We start from the raw sequence: 17,929 nt of genomic DNA, 5'->3' as shown, positions 1-17,929 counted from the left end.
AGAGCACATGCTATTGTCTTTTCTCTTTCTTTTGGCATTTTTTTTGGGGACAGACAGGGTCTTACAAGCCCAATGATAAAAGCACAGATGCAAGGAAGAACCAGATGATTAATATTCTTACATCTCAAAGAAGAGGAGTAAAGCATACACCAACTTGCTTGAGTTAAAGATACAAGAGACGTTGGAAGCCCTTTTGACTGTTTATCTTCTACAAGCCTCAAAACAGTACTGATCTCGGACACAATGAAAATCTATCAAACATAGGGATGTATAAAAGCATACCAAATAAATGCACATAAAAGCAAAGCTGGGGTGTAGTGGTATTTCTATAGGATAACATTTTACAATTTATACCACATGCCTACAAAAAATTGCAACGCGGAGAAAATTAAGCAAAAAAAACTCAATTACAACTGCCAGACTAAAGAAACAAATGTATTAGTGTATTACCCAAATAGAGTGATCAAACTGACTCCCTCTCACTCATGACAAATGCCTGAATAAGACTTTGGGCAGCATGAGTTTGCTCAGGGGTTCCAGATATTATAATTTTAGTTTCCACAGTTCCAGGCTTTGGATCAGTAATAGTAATGTTTGCATCAGAAATCTGTGTGGATCACATAGTAGATGTCAAAATCATGAAGAATTATACAATAATTTCATCAATAATCACTCATCCAACAAATTATGTTCCAATTGAATTGAAATTGGAAAAGAGGGTAACAATATTTTCATAGTTTTTTACTTATACCTTGTGGTGTATTGGGTGCACTTTCTTTAACTTCAATGACTAAATGGGAGAAACATGTACAATGTTTCACATTAACACAATCAAAGCATACAGTGAATGATGATATAAATTACATCTAGGCTAGTAGGCTTAATTGCCCTCTTGGCCCCCCTCTAGTCCCCTCTAGTTAGTTTTGGACTATGCACAAAGCCCCTCTGATTTTAATGTTAAGCAAAGCTGGTCCTCTCAGTTTTATCAATTTTCTTCTACCCAATACCCTCAAATTCTAAGTATTTTGAATGATGTAAAAGTTTTCCAGTATTTTGAAAGATTAGGCTTTGATGAAGAAAAATTTAGAGATTTTTTATATTTTGAATGAACAAAAAACTACCAAAACAACACTAGTCCAAACTAAAGGAATCAAAAATACAATTATTTGTTTCATCTATAATGTTGAAAGATGTCCCTTGTGTGTGTTCCTTGAGAATTTGTAAACACATGAGCATATGCAAGGAAATTTTGGTATAGGTGGGGATGTATGAGTGGCACAAGTAACTATTTAAAGTGTAAAGCACAAATCATCTAACAGACAAATAAAATCTACAAAATTAACATCATAAATTATCAGATGCAGTGGGTTCACCTGAAGTATTTGTTTTAGGCATTCACCATCTTCCCCATATATTACAGGCACCACTGCTCGAGGAACAACAACTTCAACAGTGGTACTTGTGATAATTGGTTGGCTCCCCCTGCATGGGGAAAAAACCTCAGTAATAGAGATAGAGAGAAAAGCGGAGAATTTGAAAATTAAAAAGAAAATAATAAAGAAAACAAAATTATTGACAGTAGACACACCCTGCAAATCCTGAAATTCTTCTAGGAGGACCTCCTGGAAAGTCTGGCAAGCCAATGGGTATGCCACCTTCAAGTATCCCCTAGAAACCAGATATCCAACACAGGTAGGCATATCAGTGCATAAAAAGAGCTTCTTTATAACATAGCTTCTCAGTTCTCAGAAGTCACTAAAGATTGGCATGTCATTACTTAAGAAATTTTACATTTGGGAAAAACAGACCAGGTAATTTGGCCTGGATAATGGGATATTGGTCCATAGTCCTTCAGTCCTCTTCTATTGACTGATATTTTTATCCAAGCAAGGCTTCTATTAGCCTCTGGATTTAAAAGAAGAAAAATTCCTGCCAGGGATTGATCTATGTTGCAACTTCTTGTGTGGTATATGTAAATATATAGATTAAATATTAATTATAACTTTTAAGACTTTAAATTTTTTTATATAATTTTTGTTAGTATCTCTTAGAAATTATGCAAGTACCAATGGAAAGAAAATATTTAATAAAATAAGAACCTTTAAACGGTATAGAAATGAAAAAGTAATATATCACCTACACTTGAAAAAAGAATTATGTTTTATCAAATATAGATCACTCTTTCCTCCCTCATCCATTTCAATTTTAATTTTACCAATACTAACTTCAACATCTAGCCCAAGTGTTTGACAGTGATTTAAAAGACATGCAGATATGCTGCAAAGGCAGTATTTTAAGCCAAAGTTAGTACCAAAAGAGAAATAATAGTCCAATACCTGTGGACCCCAAGGCTTCCTTTCAGATATGTGAGGAGGAAGGCCTGGTCTATGTATACTATTCAAGAAAGGAGGGCGATCATCAAGAGGAAAGCCCGCGTGTGGATGTGGATGACCAAGGTCAGAATACATCCTAGGAGGTGAAAGTCCCCTTCTTCCTAAATAAGGTGGGAATGGAGGAAGTTGATCCAGAAATGGAGAATTTGAAGGATAATTGACAGATGGATATGAATCGCGAAAGCAATGATGTTTTAATCTAGTGGTTATTTGCAAGAGAGCATCATGCACTGCCTCAATTTCTCCATTCACCTGTCAGAAATTAAACAAGATAAGCAACAACCATGAGAAACAATAAATAAGACTAGAAGCTAAAAAATGTTTAAACTAATTAACACCAATCACCAAGCATACATTTCATGCCAATTAATAAAATTGAGAAATCAGTATCATGTAAACATAATTATCAACAAGTTACTCCAACTGCTCATTTTGAAAAGCTACAGGACTTCACAATATGAACGTAATTGTAGTTTTCCCTAGGAAATCACAATTATTCTGTTATTCTTAAATAATTACAAGATATCAGCATTATTATGTAAGTTAGCCATATGGAATAAACTACAAAGAACATAAAGTAGAAGAACTTTACACCAATATCAAACTCAGTAAAATTGCACCTGAATTACTTCTTCATCCTCTGAAGCACACTTTGGAACCTTATCCTTTCCTAATATACGGATATGGGCCCCTGATTTCTTCCTCATTTCAGTAATGATGGAACCACCCTTGCCAAGAAGACAACCTATTTGAGTGGAAGAAACCAGAAACCTTGCTAACATAATATGGTCTTTGGCATCAGGTATAGGCTTGGCTATTCTAGTTTGCACACGAAATACAGCCTCTTGCACAGGGGATATTCTATCCTCTGGGTGCTGCAAATAACAATCTAACATCAGTTAAAAAAAATGTGGCTTCATAACAATAGCTCAGATGAGAAAATGGAAAACTTGAACCATACCGCTGGACCAGATATAACAATAACACAGTCCTCTGAATCTGGAGGGGCTTCTAAAACCTTGATCTCACTTGCTGTCTCTTGCTGCACGGTCTTTATGATTGCTCCACCTTTGCCAATTATATTTCCTACCCTCTCCGCAGGACACAATAAACGAAAAGTAAGCATTTCTTGTAAAGGCCTCATGCGACCGTGGATGGCAGCTTCATGAAACTTGGGAATCAGAGGAGCGGCAGAATGAAAAGCAGAAATATCATGAGGACCACTAGCAAAAGGTTCTCCTTGAGCAGAAAAAGAACGGTTGTGTGGTGGGAATTGCCCAAATGAATGAGACGACGGCCCAGTAGACTTGGCGGACAGGGAATCATGATCCCGAGGCGGATTTTCCAAAAGTTGTTGAGAAACAGATTGAAGAGCTTTCCTGACAACTTCTACACTTCCTGAGATCTACATCAAGGAATACATATGAAAAATAATGTTGAAACAAGATAACGAGCATGAACAGATCTTAAAATGAGTAATAAGTAATAACTAATAAGCATCAAAATAGCTGCTATAGAACCCCTTTTCTGCACTTCAGACTCGAATTATGTGTCACTCAAAATGTATACATGCAAAAACATAGTATCAATGAAATTAATTTCAGGGTTCAGACAGTTAATTAAATAACATTCTAGCCAGACATGTGCTACTTCAAATACAACTCCCAGCCAGTTAATTTAAAAACACTGAACTAAAAGGGGATAATGGCAGACCCCTTATCCCTTTTTGGATCAGTGTCACAAACATTTACCTGAACTATCTCATCAGAAGCCGATGCACACGCTGGAAGCTTGTCTTTAGGAAGGATCCGAATCTGTGCACCACTCTCAGCTGCCATTCTCTTTATCACACTACCACCCTTTCCTAGAACACAACCAACTTGAGCAGTAAGAATAAGTAGCCTCAAAAAAAAGGAAGAAGGTTTATTACTTTCTTCATCTCCTTCAGTTGTCTCCTCTACTCCCTCAACCATCCTCTCAAAAACTAGTGATATAGCCTTCCAAATAGCCGAATTCCCCTTCTCGCTCTTTGAATCTTCAACGGGAACGGCATCTTTTTCTCTTTTATCTTCATTACCATCGCCATCATCCTTCTCCTCCCGATCCTTCCCCTCGCTTCCACCATCATCATTATCATTAACCTCCTTTCCCTGTTCAGTGTTATCTTCTTCAGTCTCTTTTTCAGAACCTGAGATAGTGATAACCCTTTCATCACACCCGGGAACAGCTTCCTCGATCCTAAGTTTCACGCCAGTTTCTTGGCGAATTTGCGATATGATGGAACCACCTTTGCCAATAACACCGCCAATTCTAGAAGCATGACAGAGCAAACGGAACACAACGCTCCCCGGAGAAACACCCAACGACGAAAAACCGCCAGAAGATCTCCGGCGTTTCCCTCTCCCATTCGGCCCCGCATTAGGCCTCTTAGAAGACGTCATTGGAACTGACACAAGAACGAAACAATGACAACACTATTCTACATCAGTTCAACGCTATTTATCAACAATATAAGCATGTAACCACAAAGTAAATAGTGTTGATAACATATCCTGTGAAATTATTCAATCATGCGAGTCTGTGAGGTTGTAAAATTCAAATAAAAAGAAGGAAAATAAGAAGATGAAGGAAAGTGGAAGTGTTAAGATCTGAGTATATTCCAAACCTTCGGGAATCGCACGGTGTCGACGATGAAGGGCGGAGAACGACGGAAATGGTGCTGGCAGAGAATTATGCAGTGTAACCTAAGCAGTAAGCTCTTCAAAGTTAGAATAGCGATCGGGCCACTTCTATTCGTTGAGCCCAAAATGATTAATTGGGCCCCCACTTTTCCTTGCTACAATTTTTGCCCAACGTATTTTTAAATTTAATTTCGTTGGTTTTGTTATGTTAAAAGACAAAAAGATACCAATATTGGTTCCCGTCTATTCTATAATAAAAAAAAAAGATAAATTTAAATAGAATAAAAAAATAATATAAGCGGGCAGCAAGAATCGAATCTGCACCGTTAGCCTTAAGGGAGGAAATACCCCCATTAAACATGCTTCGTGACAACTAAGTTTTTTAATAAAGGCTAATCATAATAACCAAAAAAAAAAGTCATAAATTATTTCTTTTCCTCCCTCGCTATTTTATCCTTGTACCTATGTTCCCAAATCTCCCATTATAAATTATGTAACATTTATTTTTTGTCTTTTGTGTTTTATTTTTATGCTCTTAAATATAAAGGCATGAAGTATCTCATCCTCTTGTAAAAATCAACTAATTAAGAACACGCATAAAAAATCTCACATTTAACTAAAAGCATACATCAATGATAAAAAAAAAGTTACGTAAAGCAAAAATATTAAAAGAAAAATATACCATATGGTTAAATGTTACTTGCAATGGCAACATGGTGGTGGTATGTGTGAATGTATGGATACAGGGTTTTTGACGATGCTAAAGTAGAATAAAATAATAAGGTTGTTTCAACAAACATTGAAAGGTTAAATATTGCTTTAAGATTAATACAAGGTTACTTCAACAAATATTCAAAGGTTAAGCATTGTTTCAAGGTCAAAGCAAACAAGAGAAAAAAAAGATAAGGTCTCAAACAATCTTATTGGTTGATCAAGCTTTTGCCTCAAAACATATTGTTTCCAACATTCAAGGCTTTAGTAATCAATTACCAAATAGTATAATCAATTATCATAAGACAATTTTGAAAAATCAACTTTTAGAAGGGTTTTGAAATTTGAATTCAAAAGTTGTAATCAATTACCATTGATATGTAATCGATTACCAGTAACAAAACTCTTGAAATTCAATTTGAAAAGTCATGACCCTTCAAAATATAACTATGTAATCGATTACCAGTGAAAAATTTCAGAAAAAGCTTTTTGAAAAGACACGCATCTTCAAACCATTTTGAAAAGGCACAAATGACTTATATATATGTGTGTCTGACTTCAAAAAGCAAGAAAGATACTCTAAGAGAACTTAATTGCCAAATATTCTCTCAACAACTCTTAGGCAAACACTTGCAAATCTATTGAGAATTCACCCAGGAACTTCAAATTGTATTATCATCTCTAAAAGAGAGAAATTCCTCTAAAAATTTCAATTTGTATTATCCACTCTAAAGAAGAGAAATCTTTTTGTTCATCTCAGAAAGTCAGTTGTAATCAAGAGACTAGTTGTCTCTTGGAGAATCTTGAACATAAGGGTGAAGATCCCAAGATGTGTTCAAAGTCTCTAAATGATTTAGAGGGATAGTGGAAAATCTCAAGTAGGTTGCTTGAGGACTGAACGTAGGCATGTGAAGTGACCAAATCAGTATAAATCAAGTTTGCATTTCTCCCTTCCCTTATCTCATTTATGTTATTGCAATCAATTTTTTCTTGCATGTTTAAAGAATATTATTAAATTGATTGGTGTTGCTTCTTCTGCATTATGAGCCTATCATTTAAAAGGGAGTTAAAAGTTTGTTAGTGGAAAATTTTGAAACTTATTTCACCCTCTCTTAAGTTATTGAGGCCACTTGTCCAACTGTATGATGGTGCTTTACAAGACATTTTGTCACTCTTGGACACTAAGACCAAATGGGAAAGAGAACCTTTTGAGAAGAAATGTAGGCAAAACTTGACATTGATATGAAAAAATAATTTTTTAGACTTTCATTATAAGGATCCAAAATTAAAATTTGAAAGATTATGATAGATAAAAAAAACTGTGAAATTATAATATTCAAATATCTTTATTATATTAAATGTTAAATATTTTTTATTAATAATATACTAATAAAAATATCTAACATTTAATATTAATAAAAAAATATTTAAACATATAATAACATTTTATTCTTTTATTTATTACTATCTTTCAAATAATTGTTAAAAAACAATTTTGGAGCCAATGAATGTCCAAAAAAAATTTGTTCCATTATCCAATTTTGCTTGCATTTCTATCTCTAAAAGCTCTCTCACCCACTTGACTCTAGCATACAAATGTGACATAAAGTGTCATGCAAATGTACAAAAAGAAAATTTTAGGACTTGTGAAGGTAAAGTGGAAGATTTGGGGGCTTACAAAGGTGAAAACACAAAATAGGAAGAAAGAGTTAGGCTTAAGAGTAATCTAGATGAAATCCATAAACACTAAATGCAATGAAGGCCATAAACCCTAATTGCAGAAATGGATCCAACCTTTGAGGACCTATGAAGTCAATAAAGACTTGCAATGTTAGAGAGTCCTACAAAAAGGTAGAGAAATATAATTGAGGGCTTGCAAAAGTATAGAGAGAAATAAGGACATGTGAAAGGCATAAACATAAGAATAAAAAGGGAGACATAAACATAAGAATAAAGAAAAACCTATAAGAAAAGATAGACAATGAGAAGAAAAAGAATCAAGAAGAGGATCAAGATGTGAATTCGACAACGATGAAGTAAGAGTGCAACAATACAATGAAGTGAGAATGCAAAGATCTAATGTGGGGTCCATCTTAAAGGTGGAAAAGCAAAAGGATGGGGGAAATGCAAAATAATATTGCGATTTTTTTCAAAATAAATTAAATTAAAACAAAAAATATAAACAAGGATTTTGATCAAACCTTAGAAACTTATCTATTATTCTTTTAATATAAACTGCACACGGTGTTGTAAAACTCATACTGAACTGACCAATCTAACTAGGAATCAAGCCATGATTAACCCAATCAAGTTATCATATTTGATATACCAACAAATAAGGACAAATGTAATTAAATAAATAAAAATAACATTAACAATACAGTGCTTTTGACTAAACCTTCAAAATTTACCTATTGTTGTTTTAATATAATTCACACACAATGTTATAAAAATTGGACTAAATTGACCAATATGATCGGGTGCCAAGCCCATGACTTTTCCAATCAAGTTATCAAATCCAATAAGGTAGCAAACGGGGACTGATGTAGTTAAACTGGACAAAAACCATATTGGATTGGTAAAGCTCAACGACCTGATTGTAAATGGTGACAAGAAATGAATAATAAAAAAGAAAAAAAAACAAAATAAAGCTCTCCAAGTTTTCAAGAGATAAGAATAAGAATGAAGATCCTTACAACCAGATGTGCATTGTGTTATGTCTTTCATAGCTGAAAAGACAAGAACATGAACGGAAGAAAGAAAGGAGGGAGGGAGCGGTGAGATAATGAAATTTACAAGTCAAGATGTTTGTGGCACTGCGTCTATATATAGCAAAGTGATTTAGGGTTACACTTAAACGATCAATTGGGCCATTTTGGGCTTATATTAATTATATACTTTAAATGATGAAGAAATAGGGGAAGGATGGGGTGGTGAGATAATGAAGCTCAAGTCAAAATGTTTTGCGGCGCTGCATCTAAGATGTAGGAAAAGCGATTTAGGGTTATAGATAAACAAACAATATGGGCCATTTGGGCTTATATTAGTTATACACTTTAAACGATGAAGAAATTGGGGAAGGATGAGGCGATGAGATAATGATCAATTGGACCCTTTTGGGCTTATATTAGTTATATACTTTAAATGATGAAGAAATATGGGAAGGATGGGGCGGTGGGATAATGAAGCTCAAGTCAAAATGTTTTGCGGCACTGCGTCTAAGATGTAGGCAAAGCGATTTAGGGTTATAGATAAACAAACAATATGGGCCATTTGGGCTTATATTAGTTATACACTTTAAATGATGAATAAATTGGGGAGGGATAATGCAGTGGGATCATGAAGTTCACAATTCAAAATGTTTGCAGCACTACGTCTATGATGTAGACAAGGTGATTTAGGGTTATAGTTAAGCAAACAATATGGTCCCTTTGGGCTTACATTAGTTATATACTTTAAACGATGAAGAACTATGGGATTGATGAGGCAGTAGGATAATGAAGTTCACAAGTCAAGATGTTTGCAACGTTATGTCTATGATGTACACAAAGCGATCTAGGGTTATAGTTAAACAAATAATATGTGTCATTTGGGATTATATTAGTTATATATTTCAAAAGGTTTCTATTTGAGCTTGTATAATAAATAATAGATATGTAATTATAAGAAATCTTAATATTAAATTAAATTTACAAATACAAAGATATAGCTACACCAAACCAAAATGTTAGATGTCGTGGTCATCATTGTTATGTGATTGAATCGCATGAAATTGATTCAACCCATAATTTTGTGCCTTAATTGTATTGATTACAAGTTTGAATTTTATAACATCCACTACAAGTATTTAACCAAGATTAATTATTCTAATTAACCACCGTTAATTGCATACATATTACTAGCTGTTATAGTAACCCAAGTTAACTAACCCTAATTAAAATCAAGAATTCTCTTAGTGTAGATTTTAATTGTGCTTAAATGATCGTCTAAAATAGAATCTTTTTAATACATACACTATTTTTTGTGTAAAGAAAGCCCGTAATTAAGTGTGAACTATAATATGTGCAAATAGAAAACTACCATACTCTTGAGGTGAGATTTCAAATCTTATATAAGATTGAGTGATATTTATATACAACCTTAACAACGAACGCATGTCACAAAAGTGATTTTTTTATCAATAAAAATAAAAAATAATATCAAAGATTTATAATAATTCATGCTCAATCAACTAAGTCAACCCTTTTACACAAAGTGATTTATAAAGGTACCGTAGGGAACATCTTTGCGACCAAAAAAATAATTATGGTGGAGTGTTTTGTTTCTTTCCACTTTTAATTGTTTTATTGCATTTGGCATCTCACTTGTACAAACCATCGTTCTGTTTGATGCTTCAAGCATTTTAAACAGTCCTGTACTGAAGATTGAGATGGTTAAAATTCATTATCAATCATCCTATGCCTAATTTGCAGCTGTTAGATAAGCAGAAGCCACCAATATATACAGCTGGTACATTACATTTATTTCAGTCTCAGGAGCAAAGGAGAAGCGCAGGTGTACACAGCTCTGTGTTGTATCTCTTACTGATATAAATTCCGCAAAATTGTAGCCCTGTAGGTTCGGTTTTCTGCATAAAGTTGTTTGTCTTATAATTGGTTACTCCTCTGTTTGAAATTTTATAATTAAACTAGGTAACTGTTCATAAGATAATGGCATGTCCGGGAGGACACACATTAAATACAAAACTCGAATATCAAAAATCAAATTGTAGGTTTATTTTAAGATGCTGCAACCACTTAAACTTGGTGGTTCTGAGTGCTTTGCATCGAATTAGTGAACAGCAAGCATAAAAGGCAATTATATATGTAGAGTACCTGCAGTTGCAGTTGACTTCGGTTAATTATGGGTGTTCTTGGTATGAATATTCTTTACCCTAATCCTCTCTTTTCTACTGTGAGGAGGAGTGTAGAATAAGAATGATAGAATGGAATAAAACCAGGTGACCCAGTAGCAGTTATGTCCACTAGTATATCTAAATCAATTTTTTTTTCCATCGACATCATATATAGCACGTTTCTCATTCATGGCCATTATACGCCAAAAAGTTGGAACTTTGTTCCGCAATATCACTCAGGGTAGCCCACCATTTTTGTCACATGCTACTCGCCAGAATATTTGGAACTTTGTACCTTTTTCTTTCTTTAAGGTGAAACTTTGCAATTCTTACATATAAAAACTGATAATTCAGCATAATGCTGAGAATACAATATAAGATCAACTATATATATAGTACTGATCTTTAAATGAGATCTATCTAAACCTTGGTTTATCCTAAAACTAGTGAAGTATTAAAATTTTAAAAAAGTTAAGATCACTTAAGCAATTTCTCATAGGTCTAAATTCTAAAACAAGTTGAGAATAATATATTAAATGGCATGTCGATCAGGTCTAGTAAGGAAGCGATATATTTCATGATTATAAGATTAGTAATTTGCCTTATTTAGTTTTGAAATGAATTATTTTTTAGTTATGATCGACTATAGCTATCTCTACTTGAGTCCAATATAATTCTCTAATGCAGCGTTTGATAGGAAAGAAAAAATTTGAGAATCATGATTCTAAAGTTGAATAATATAAATAAAAAGGAAAAGTGTGATCCTAAAGTCTAAAGTATCAATAAGCCTATTCTTAGTTTTAACATTAAAATTTCCGTTTAGTAAAAAGAAAGTTATGCTGATGATTGAGAACCCTGGAAAAAGAAATAGAAAATGAAACAAATTAAACAAGCTTAGGATGAATATTAATGTGACATAGAAATAGCCAATATTATTTCACAAAAAATCTTTTTTAATTTTCTTCTGACCTTCCAAAAGTCCGAGTTTTGCTGATAGAAAAGCAAATGCCACAAAATGCAAACACGTACGGGGCTCTCTTTGTTTTCTTTTTAGAAATGAAAATCTTCCAGAATGTCTACCCCTTCCTTTAATTTTTTCGGACCAGAATATATTGTCCCCTTTATTTCACCCATTCGTCATCAGCCATGCCAGTTTTTAGGGTTTTGACTTTTGATGGAACCCAAAAATATGGGTGGAAAGCAACAAACACAATGAGGAAAATGAGAAACAAATTGACTGAAAAAGAATATATCTTCATGATCACTCAGATTTAGCAATTAAAATCTTTACGCACCCCACTTCTTTTATTGGCTTACAATTTGTGGGAGGGAAGAGCTAATTTCGTTTTTTGATTGAAAGAAGTGTTTTTAGGTCTTCCGATGCTTATCTCAGAAGTCAGAACAAATTAATTTACTAGTAACTCTAATTTAAGCATTCGTTTGTAGTGCACGTCAATGTTGAAAGGAATCCATGGGTCCGGTTAATCTATAGATCTAAGATGATGTTAAACGTGATGGTTGATTGGTTGGTTTTACCCAATTTGACCTCAGACTTTTGATAAAATGATGGCTTAGTGGCAAAAGGAGACGGGTCCAATTTTTATGAAACAAAAGGGTATTCTATATTTTATAATTGCCACAGTTTCATTACTGGTCAGTGAGTTTCCCCTTTCAAAAAAGTCTTCATTTTTTTTTCTTCTTGTCAGGCTATAATCTGTTGATAGAAAATGACGTAACCATATTGAAACGGAGTTGCAATATAAGATGGATTCGATCGCACATATTCCTCATCACATGCAATCAGGCAAGGTCAAAGTTAGAGAACGTTTAGTAAAAAGCTCTCCAAATTCTACAATAATAGCCAAACTGAATATTTGATTGTCCTCTTGAAGAATAAGGGAACTGTGGTTAGATTGAAATGAAAAGAAAAAAAAAATCGACAAATTAAATTTATGCTAAAAGTTTAATTATATAGTTGGCATATTAATTATAATCTGAAAAATTTTCCCATTCTTTTTTTTAGTGAACATTTTTCTTAAAATTATTGATATATAAACTTAATGATTAACAGCAATTATAGAAAATTAATAGAAACGATACAAAAATGGTTTGATCGGGGCTCCCATTAGGCCATAAGGTGAAGATTTGGATTCAAATTCCCTCTTACCCATATCCCAACTAGAAATAGCTTCGACAATCTATGACATATAGCACACAAAAAATTAGAATCAATGCAACTTTATTACAAATCAATACTTTAAGGAGTAAATTTCGCCATTCAAAATTTTATAAAATATGCTAATTAGTGTAGTATTTTATATAAATAATGGCATTACTTGTATGCTAGTTTCTCATGTGATAATAAAGTTAATAACCACGATTGTTCAACAGAAGTAGCTGACTTCCTAGATGAGGTGAATGTGAGTGAAACTATTGGATATTTTTTTTGGGATTTTTCTTTTGAAGATGGGATAATTTTATTTTAAAACTTATCTTTAAACTAAAAGTTGTCATCACATGCATAATATATCTATAAAATATTAAATGTTGTAAAAAATATAAAATATTAAATCAATCTAAAATAATTTAAATCCTCATTAATATAGATAAAATTAACATCTACAGAATTTTGAGATATATAATTATGTAATTATCAAAATTCGAAACTGATACACGTTAGGGTGAACATGGTTAAGGTAGACTCCTGAACTTCACACGACGGACTGACACTACTGCAAAAACGACATTTTAAGTCGGTTAAGTAATTATTTTAACGTCAGTTTTGAACCGTCGTAATAGCCGTCGTAAAAGGTGCAAGTATTTTAAAGACGGTCTTCTAAACCGTCGTTGTAAATAATATTTTTTACGACGGTTGCCATAAAACCGTCCTTATATGTATACGCGGTTTACGACGGTTGCCATCAAACCGTCCTTGTATGTATACGTATTTTATACGCGTTTTACGACGGTTGCCATAAAACCGTCTTTGTATGTATATGCGTTTTACGACGGTTGCCATAAAACCGTCCTTGTATGTATACGTATTTTACGACGGTTGCCACGAACCGTCGTTGTATATGACATGCGAAAATGAATTTTTATGCCGGTTATAAAATAACCGGCGTAGTAGGTGTAACATACTAAGACGGTTATACAATAACCGTCGTAGTATTGCTTTTTTTTTAATCTTTTTTTATTTATTTTTTGCTTGACTTTTTTTTTTGCCTTTTTTTTAAGGTATTGCATTGGCTTTTTTTTTTAATTAATGTATCTATGAGAATGACACTATCAACATTTCTAGAGACAAATAGTTTCACATTAATGTGAAAACTGTATGAAGGTATAGGTTAAGTACTTTACTCAGAGAAGTTTCCATTCATATAAGCCATGTTCATAAAAAAATAAAAAATAGTTGAAAGCTATTTTTACAATATCATGCAACTCTTGAATGGTTGACTCAATACAGACTTATCAAAATAAGCCATTTAACTCCATGAGTTTTTATTATTCACCCTAATTTACATGACTAACAGATATATATATAAGCCATTTTCCATGTGCATTTATTATTCACCCTAATGTACATGACTTATCAAAATGAAAACAACTTGGCAACGTGAATACTAACACTTTTAGAACTGAAACAACAATACTAATTATGACCTAAAAGAATAGGAGAGGTTATAAAAAACAAAAAAAAATACTTATGATGTGTAAAAAAATACGTTCAATAATTAGCCTACACACAACATAATTGATTGGAAACGAGAGAACCTAAGTTTTACCCTCTTAAGCAAAACAATTAAAGAGGTCACAAGTTTCCGAATCCTTCTTGTCTGGATAACCATATCTATTCTCCTTTTCAAATGTAGGTACTGAGGAAACTGCTCCTGAAAGTAGAGTTCCACTAAAAGTTTGGAAAATGCTGGCTTTAATGCTGGAGAAAAGTTCAAAGGCAGCTCGAGGAAGGGAAAAGGAACTACATTCCCCAAGATTCTTTTCACAATTCTTCCTAGTACCATCACCATTTAACAAGTCCTGATCATGCAAATGTGATATATCAGTCTATAATTAGACAGTTGCATTGGTAAACTCCTAGTCAATAATTAATTATTCAAAAATGTAATTTAGGATGATAATTGACGTCTATAATTTCCAAATTAAACTTGTTGATAAAACTAGAAAAGAATATATATTTCTTTATTTTTTTTTCTGTTGATATATTAACTACCTGGCTTTTCTCCATTTCTGTGTCTCAAATGTTTCCTATTAGAAAATTCATTCAAGAAATGCTAGTAATGCACAAGCATAAACATAACACAATACACTTGGATGCACAGAGATAAAACATGTGAATAAATAAATAAAAAAGTGGCCCTCACCTTTCCCTTCTTGTCACAAGAAGGTAGACTCCTGTGTTCAATCATCTCATGAGTTAACTCTTCAACATTTGTCTCATAAGGAGTGGGGGTTACAGTTGAACCTTCATGTTTCTCAATCCGAAAAATTTCATAAGGTGCAACCTGTTGGGCAAAACAAAAGCTATTCATACATTAATTCCAGTAGATAAAAGCTTCAAAATGTGTACATTACAATAGAAAATCAGAAATAATTTTGGAAAAACTATTAAGAGTAAAAGAATTATTGGTAAGGTTATTTCTATTCTATGATTAATTAACCACTTGAGTGGTTACCTAAGTCAGCAAGTGATAACCCACAAACCATTCTTTGAACATATTTAGCCCGTTGAATAGTTAATAGTGCTCAAACTGAAAATATATTGGCCAATAATTCTATTTTTTGTCATTTTTAAGTGGCCATTATTGATGTAGTCCCTAGTTCTTTAAGATTATTAAATATACAATACGTAGTCCAAGCTCAGTTGTAAGTTATTTTACTATTACCACCATATCCATATTTTGACTATGAATGGAAGAATTATCTATTATATTTCAAAAATAGTTGAAAAAATCATTCTAAAGAATTTAAACCAATGTCAAGTGTCAACTACATAAACTAGCATGCAGTAATCAATTAAGGTTTCAGCTCTGAAATACACAGTAGTAAATATCTAGATAGTACGAATAATTCTGTCAAAACTGTTCATCTAGATAATGAGATATGGGAAGCATAAATTTCATGACTCCTCCACTACCACATTCATCTAGCAGCCTCATAAACTACAGTATATTGAACACAGTAAAACTATATATCATACCTTGGTTGTGAAACCAGTAGCCCATGTAACCTCCACATCACCATCTTGGAAACCAGTAACGCTGCCAATGCAGGACATGAAATGATTATCAGGGAACTCATCCTGATAACTCATTTGGTTCCCATGTAACCTCCACATCACCTACAAATTAAGAATAATTTCATATTTAATAGCACAACAAGATTACAGTTGTGTAACAAAAAAAATTGAAACACACATACAACATATGGCTGTAAGGTAATTCAATAACACAAAAACATTAGTTCATTTTCAAGACTTCAGACTAACTTCTGTTTGTCTTGGGAAATAGATTTAGTGCAATCACATTTTCATGCATTCAATTTATTTTATATTTGTTCTAAATTTCAGTAGTTCAATTTTGAACAACTGAAATTTGGATTTCATTTTTTAAAATTAATTGGTCGAAATAAAATATGAATTATTCAATCTTCATTTGATAGTTCCAAGTTACTAAATGCATTGACAAGTGAACGCAGAGGATATGATCCTCTGCCTTAGTCTTTCAGTCAATGGTAGGTATTCTCACACAACCTTCCAAGCTAATTTTTAGGAATTGAAGGAAACGGGGTGATGTAGAGCCTTAGTTGCTTCTAGTTTTAAGAGCTACATGTGAACTTACTCTAGAATAAGGTAAGGTTAGTGGTACCCCTGATCCTGCCACTTTGTTTGCATAAGATTTGACACTTTCACATACATAATTTAATTGACACTTTCACATCCTTTCATTTATAAGAGTATAAAGGCCTTTGTAATATTAGATTCATTATAGTTTCAAAACAGCTCAAAAGAGTATTTATAATGGCAGCTGTGTGTTATTCCTTGTGATAAGGTTAATCTTTTATTTTTATCCTTGTGTAAGTATCTGTGTTTTTCATTTGCTTTTTAAGCCTTGTGCAAGTTTTTTGGCCTATTAACATGTAGAGAATTCTAGAGACAGAGATTAAGTTCTTACTTACAGCATATAAATAAAGACTTACTGCACTATTATATCATAGGGAAACTTCTTTATGCAAGAACTATTACTTTCTTCTCCTTTGAGAAAAATGAAAATTTAAAAAAGTATAGACAAAGTGCTTATCACTTTTTTCGTGTCTTTAAAACACGGCCTTTATTTATATCACACAAAGTATAAACAAAGTCACAAAACACTTTAAAAAGATACTAGTAAGCCCATACAAAAGCTCAAATACCATTTATCACTGTTGGTATTTTCCTTACTTCCTCACATCTTATCCAATGTGTGTGTCCAGCTGTTGGTAATGCTAGAGTAAGTTCGCAGGGGCATGTAAGATTATGGATGATAAATTGATAATTAAATATACATTTTTGTATAAAAATTAAGCTTAATGTCACTTTTGTTCTATTAAGTTTATTTTAGTTTCATTTTGATATGTTTTCAACAAAACGGATCGTTTTTGTATTTTTTTTGGTTTTTTTCTAAAACATTTAATTCTGTCAATGTTTTAAATTTTAAAACAATAAATTTTAAATAGTGGTGATTAATTAAAAATCATTACTATCTTTATTTTATTTTAAAAATTATAAAACAATCTAATTCCTAACCTCTTTTCTTTCCTAAACACCAACAGTCATTACTTCACCCTTCCCCCCACCATGCCCACCACCTTGCCCCCGAGTTCCTCCTCTAGCATGCCTCCCTTGTCGCCTCCTTCTCCCATCAATTTGTTCACAAAATCACAAAACATACTAATCATGCCACTACCATCTTTAAGCTTGTTGCCTAAAGTAGATGACGAAGCAAATCTTAAGACAGACATGGATGGATTAACGGGGGTAAATGAAGTGAATGTTTTCATACCAAGTGACAAAATTGTATTTGTTACCATTGGATTCAATGTTCAAAAGTGTCATTCAAATAAACCAAAGCAAAACTGCCAATTCATGCACAATGGGATGATGGCAGCCGAAATGAAGAACGTAAGTTTTGAATGGTACTAGAACAAAGGTCCTTAAGTATGGCAGTATGGTGCAAGTCTTTCTGCAAGACATT

General features: G+C 33.0%; 2 protein-coding genes across 5 annotated transcripts; both read right to left on the bottom strand.

The window, feature by feature from the left end:
• Positions 1–105: 105 nt before the first annotated feature.
• On the bottom strand, positions 106–8,644 carry LOC100785136 (KH domain-containing protein HEN4). Of its 4 annotated transcripts, XM_014776270.3 has the most exons (10): positions 8,482–8,644; positions 5,059–5,137; positions 4,145–4,839; positions 3,355–3,798; positions 3,014–3,268; positions 2,337–2,645; positions 1,589–1,668; positions 1,374–1,482; positions 451–607; positions 106–228 (listed from the first exon to the last, which is right to left on the bottom strand). In XM_014776270.3, exons 3-9 carry the CDS (start codon positions 4,832–4,834, stop codon positions 464–466), a joined length of 2,031 nt encoding a protein of 676 aa, XP_014631756.1. In that variant the 5' UTR covers positions 4,835–4,839; positions 5,059–5,137; positions 8,482–8,644; the 3' UTR covers positions 106–228; positions 451–463. The 4 variants fall into 4 exon arrangements, with proteins under 4 accessions (XP_014631756.1, XP_025984639.1, XP_006581471.1 ...); XM_026128854.2 differs by having other exon boundaries at positions 106–607; positions 7,580–8,643; XM_006581408.4 differs by having other exon boundaries at positions 106–607; positions 8,482–8,641.
• Positions 8,645–14,468: 5,824 nt separating this feature from the next.
• Positions 14,469–17,696, bottom strand: LOC102662300 (probable ubiquitin-conjugating enzyme E2 24). Its single transcript, XM_014777124.2, has 4 exons — positions 17,520–17,696; positions 15,898–16,038; positions 15,062–15,202; positions 14,469–14,717 (listed from the first exon to the last, which is right to left on the bottom strand). The coding sequence occupies exons 1-4, from the start codon at positions 17,694–17,696 to the stop codon at positions 14,469–14,471; spliced, it is 708 nt and encodes a 235-aa protein (XP_014632610.2).
• Between the last annotated feature and the right edge of the window lie 233 nt (positions 17,697–17,929).

This window comes from Glycine max, chromosome 6 (genome assembly GCF_000004515.6).
Source record: "Glycine max cultivar Williams 82 chromosome 6, Glycine_max_v4.0, whole genome shotgun sequence".
Taxonomy (NCBI): domain Eukaryota; kingdom Viridiplantae; phylum Streptophyta; class Magnoliopsida; order Fabales; family Fabaceae; genus Glycine; species Glycine max.
Note: the sequence above shows the minus strand (reverse complement) of the source record. Positions and strands in the feature narration are given on the sequence as shown.